The sequence below is a fragment of the Monopterus albus genome, unplaced genomic scaffold, assembly GCF_001952655.1.
Source record: "Monopterus albus unplaced genomic scaffold, M_albus_1.0 scaffold134.1, whole genome shotgun sequence".
Taxonomy (NCBI): Eukaryota; Metazoa; Chordata; class Actinopteri; order Synbranchiformes; family Synbranchidae; genus Monopterus; species Monopterus albus.
In genome coordinates, this window is record NW_018128014.1 from 2,139,433 (window position 1) to 2,145,035 (window position 5,603).

At 45.5% G+C, this 5,603-nt stretch overlaps 1 protein-coding gene across 1 annotated transcript in view; it reads right to left on the reverse strand.

Annotated features, from left to right (window-relative positions):
- The window catches only part of irf5 (interferon regulatory factor 5), an 8,532-nt gene extending 3,526 nt beyond the window's left edge, over positions 1–5,006 (reverse strand). Inside the window, exons 1-6 of the mRNA XM_020613495.1 lie at positions 4,767–5,006; positions 4,094–4,314; positions 1,530–1,716; positions 1,069–1,094; positions 957–984; positions 546–875 (exon numbers count right to left, since the gene is read on the reverse strand). Coding sequence (XP_020469151.1) covers positions 546–875; positions 957–984; positions 1,069–1,094; positions 1,530–1,716; positions 4,094–4,267 — 745 coding nt within the window. The 5' untranslated portion in view covers positions 4,268–4,314; positions 4,767–5,006. The remainder of the gene's footprint in view (positions 1–545; positions 876–956; positions 985–1,068; positions 1,095–1,529; positions 1,717–4,093; positions 4,315–4,766) is intronic.
- Positions 5,007–5,603: the final 597 nt, after the last annotated feature.

Here is a 5,603-nt window from a genome sequence, read left to right on the forward strand (position 1 = left end):
AGTACACAGACTCAGCTCTCACTCCAGTTACTCAGAAGAACTTGTAGTAATGGCTCCTGGTAGCCCCAGACTCCCACAGCACCCCCACAAGATACACCCTGGGCAACGGGGTTGTCTTCTCCAAGTCCATGAAACATTAGTGGACTGGGTGGACAAACGCCCATGACCTCTCCAGGATTCATGCAGGAGTAAGCAGCAGGTCCACTGATCCAGGACCAGGACAGAACCCACATCAGTCCTCTGAAATCGGGACAAGTCCATAGTGTCTTAAAATTAAAAACATTTTTTAGCTGATCCTTCAAAGCCTTTTATGGATCAGGGCCCAGGTGTGGAACTGTTATCTGGTCTAACTGGTTCTAACTGTGCTCTGGCCTCATTTGGCTGGAAATTACTTTCTGGACTTCCTACCACTTTCTACGTATTTGGTTGGACCTGGTCCAACCCTGCGGACCAGTGAAGACCTCCTTCATGGACACAGAAATCAAACCTCAGTAACACCAAAGCCATTTAAGGCCTGCAGGCCAAAGATCACAGCTTGTACTCACATGGGACACTGCTCAGCAGGTCGTACTTGCATGGTTGGTGGACCTGGGGGTCCTCCTGGTTCTGGATACCCCCAGTGCTGCTTTCCATCAAGTCCGGTCCGGGGGGAGCAGAGACAGCTGAAGGGGGCAGAAGGTGCAGTGCCTGGAGTCCATTAGCGAGTCCTGCGGGATGGATAAAGCTCCCCTGGTCCAGGACTCTGTCGGGGGGGAGGAGGGGCACGGGGATCACACGAGGAGGTCCAAAGCTCCCGCTAGAGGATAAACTGAAGCTATTCACTTCTGAATGAGGTGGAAAGGAGCTGAAGGAGGGGGGGTCAGTGATCCTGGGGTCTGATGAGACATTGCATCATCACATTACATCATCTTACTACATCACCATCACTGTGTTTCCATGGAGACAGGTGTACTCACTGATGCTGAGCTCCATCAGATTGGGCATCTGAGAATAAGAGCAAGTGTGATCAGTCATGTGATAAAATGTGAACAGGCTGTATTTTTTTGTTTTACACATTTTATTTCTGACCTCCTCGTCATCGTCGTCAACGCCATCTGAAAGAAGAAACAGCCGTCAGGAAGGATTCGACCCCTGGGTTGAATAAGTCAGGTTTCAGAATTGTTTCCCCTCAAAGTCTGAAATGATGTCGGAGGTATTTTCACCAAACCAAGCAGGTAGATTAATCTTTGTGTTGCTCAGAAACCGTGGACTGTTTATTTCTGTAACTGGCTGATAAACAGCAATACAATTTAAATTTGCTGAATCTTTCCTGGGATCAGTTGCTTGGTCTCTGTGTTTAAGTGAGCGTAACCTCCTGGGAGAGCTGAAACGTCTGTAGTCGTAGAACAACCCTACTGTGCCAGCGACCTGTGTCTGCTTTCGTTTTACTTTTACTATTGGAGTTTCACCTCTGATGTACTATGAAGTAACTCCCACAGACAGACGGCGGCACTGCGTCCTGGCACACAGAGACTGTAGGTGCTGCTCACCTGTGTTCCCCGGGTGCTCGCAGACCTCGTAGATTTTGTACGGGTGTACCGGTGTCTCTTTAGTGCCATCATATTTCAGCTGAAACTCTCGACTCTTATTCAGAGCACAGCGCAGGTTTGCTTTCCACTTGGCAGGGTCCGGTTCATCCACACCTTCCTGATACTTACCTGTCTCCAGAGCCCACGCCTGGAAAACAGAGCAGGGTTTCTACCCACAAATTTTCAATGATGTTTAAATCAGGGGACTGTGATGGCCATTCCAAAACCTTCAGCCTGCGTCTCTTGAGGTATTCCATAGTGGATTTCGAGGTATGTTTAGGATCATTGTCCTGTTGTAGAAGCCATCCTCTTTTCAGCTTCAGCTTTTTTACAGATGGTGTGATGTTTGCTTCCAGAATTTGCTGGTATTTAGTGGAATCCATTCTTCCCTCCACCCGTGCAATGTTTCCTGTGCCACTGGCTGCAACACAACCCCAGAGCATGATAGATCCACCCCCATGCTTAATAGTTGGCAAGGTGTTCTTTTCATGAAATGCTGCTCCTTTTTTTCTCCAAACATGCCTTTGCTGATTGTGTCCAAAGAGTTCTATTTTAACTTCATCAGTCCACAGCACTTGTTTCCAAAACGCATCGGGCTTCTGTAGATGTCCTGTTGCATACTTCAGACGTTGGATTTTATGATGGGGACGCAGATAAGGTTTTCTTCTGCTGACTCTTCCATGAAGGCCTTGTCTGTGCAAGCATCGCTGCACAGTGGAACGGTGCACCACCACTCCTGAGTCTGCTAAATCTTCCTGCAGGTTTTTTGCAGTCAAATGGGGGTTTTGATTTGTCTTTCTGACCAGCATACGAGCAGTTCTGTCCGAGAGTTTTCTTGGTCTTCCAGATCTCATCTTGACCTCCACAGTTCCCCTGATCTGCCATCTCTTAATTACATTTCTTACTGTGGAAACTGCAAGCTGACAACGCTTTGCTATCTTCTTGTAGCCTTCTCCTGCATTGTGGGCGTCAATAACTTTCATTTTCAGGGTCTTACACAGCTGCTTAGAGGAACCCATGGTTGCTGGGTGTCCACAAGTGTGTGCACAAGGTTTGAAGAGTCAAAGTATTTGTACAGCTTTGAAATTGGCATTTACCAATGACAGCTGTTGCTGTGCATCAGATCTAACGAGCTGATTAAGGTCTGATACCTTGTGAGAGACTTTGAGACTCTGGAACTCTTAGGGTGCCCAAACTTTTGCACCATGCCATAATAATGTTTTTATTTTTTATTTTTGTTCAATTTATGGCATAAGAAGTAACTATGCATCACTGTTTGCTGAAAATATTGTGCATTTTTTCCATTTCCAAGAGAAACTGTGTTAACATCTGTTCAAATAAAAAATCACCAAAATCTGTTATTTATCAAGGGGTGTCTAAACTTTTGCATAAGACTGTGTATATATATATATATATATATATATGCAGTATATGATGTAAAGACTAAGTGGTTTTACAGATGTTACAACGTTTATAAATGAGATTTCCCAGGAGCACAGCTGCACTGTACAAAGTCCTTCAGTGTTCACCTGAACAGTCTGTTCACACAGGGTTGCCAGGAGCCCACACCGCTGTGCTGGTGAGGAGGGCATGCTACAGAAAAGTGACGTGTCCCTGCAGCTCCTCTCTACCGCTGCTCCATGGAGAGTGAACTAACGTGCTGTGCACAGCGTGGTGCACTCACTGTTCAGGAGCTGACGGGAAGCTCTCCACACAGTTACTAACTCTGCCCTGCCCCTGCCCTCAGTGGGTGCCATCTTCAGCCTGCACCGTTCAGAGAGAGAAAGCCCACCCTGCTGCCTTCTGGGAGATGCCCCAGGGCCGTAGAATCCTGCTATCGTTTCATGTGTTTAAAACAGTTTCCTCTAGGATAAGGTCACTGACAGTTGTGGACTATGTGTTTTTTGGGTTTGTAGTTATCTGGAGTTACTGGTATTGTTAGTTATGTCCCTACGCATGCTTGCTTCCTTTTGTAACATTCTCAGGAAGGTAAAGCCAATTTTGTTGTACTGTGCATGTGCAATGATCTTAAAAATGTCCCGTTCCATCTTAAGTAGAGGGGAAAACTGGACGGGTATTTAATTATTTCCCTGGAACCAGATCTGTGCAAAATAATGTGAACAGAGAAATAAAAGCAGAAGCAGTGAAGAGGAAGTGACTTCATCCTGTTAGTGAAATGAAACGCTCTCTGAGGAGGAAGTCAAACAGCTTCACTTCTTTTAACTTTAGGGGTGTTTGTTCTGGGTTGGGACCCTGTAACTCCTGTTACACAGTTATTAAAGCATAAACTGAAGGATCTCACACTTTAGCTTCTGCTGTTTGGGAACCTCTGAAAATCAAAGAAAACAATTCACACTGGTTTCTTTTCATTGTAAGTTTCTCTTGTCTCTTTTCATTTGACTTATTTCACTTCTTTTCTATATTCTTGACTTGTTTTACTGTCATAGTTTTTGTGTAGGCCCCAGGAAGACTGGCAAATACATTTAAAATGGTGACTGTAACAATCTGGTCCAGGTGAACCGCACCTTGAAAATGGTGTTTTCCTCATCCAACGCTGGAGTGTGGCGTGTAGCATGTTTCCAGGGGATCTGGAAGAGACGGTGGTCCTGAGTGAGCCAATGGAGACCAGGATACCTGCCGCTGTTCACCTGAGCCAGGAGCCAGGGCTTCAGGCGGATCCTCCGGGGCTGGGCGCTCATGGCAGGGCGACGGGAGGAGACTGGAAGCACAGGGAGGAAACTGGGAGCTGTGGATGTACAAGAGCATGGGTCATCTATTAAAGCATGCAAAATAACTGACCAGGTTTTGTTTGTGGCTATACATCACAGGAGTCTGAGGAAGGTTGTCCTTAATCATCATTATCATCATTATTAAAAGCCTGCCTCTGATTCTAACTGTAAAACTGGAGCTGCTGTTAAAGTGATCGTGGTCCTCACAGAGAAAGATAAGCATATGATACATTGTATTAATAACAGCAATATATAATATGAAGAAAGTCTGCTTTCACTTTATGCTTATTCAACGTGCTTTTGTTCCTTAAACGTTTTGGGAAGTCGGTGAGTCAGTCATGGGAATCGATCTTAGACCAGTACAGATCACATTAAACCAGATCAGATCTCTGAGAAACTGGACCCCGCTCCAGGCAAAAATAAAAAAAATAAAAACCCTCCGAGACTCGGCTGATTCATGAAGACTCACCTGGTCCTGGTCCGGCCGGGTACGGTAGACTCCACTCCGCCAGGCAGTTCACGTTTTAACCCGACGCTGCGTCGCGGTGACGCCAACAAACAAACACTGCCCTGCGGACTCGAACAGGAGAGTTTAAGAAACACAAGAATCAGAAAAGAAATCCGTAAAAATCGCAGATCCTAGCGTCCCCGCTCAGACTAGGGTCAGGTCTGACACGAGCACACGTACTTCCTGCCTGGGAATTCACACTGACAAAATAAAAGCCTCGGGCACTGCGCGATAACAGTAAACGTGAACTAACTTTTACTTCATCTGTTTGTGGACCAGCGACGTCCGTGTGCGCAGCTTGTAAAACTCCTTTATTTTAATTTATTAAATGATGTTACTTCTTTTTAGACAAATGGCTAAATGGATTTGGACAAATGATTGCCGTAATGAATGGAGTGTTTAACTGGCTTTTTCAGCGTCTTATTGTGAAGGTGTACCAGGTAGTTTCCGGTGTGTCACGTCTCTCTGCAGGTGAATTTGCTGTGCCACAGAGCTACTTCAGGTTCCTCCCATCCTCTTTCCGCTGGTAGCGGAAGCTCGAAGGTGTGTGTTTCACTTTCAGAGGAGGTCGATGTTCAGCCCAAAGCTTCTGGCGCTGAGAAGTACTCAGACTGTTTACTTCAGTACAATGAGCAGTACCACACGGTAAAATACTCTGCTACAAGTAGAAGACCTGCGTTCAAAATTTAAAAGTACAAAATATTAGCAGAAAATACACTTAGAATACCAAAAAGTACTCATACAGAATGGCAGTTCGCACTGATGTGCATCACATTATTCGATTATAATTATTGATGT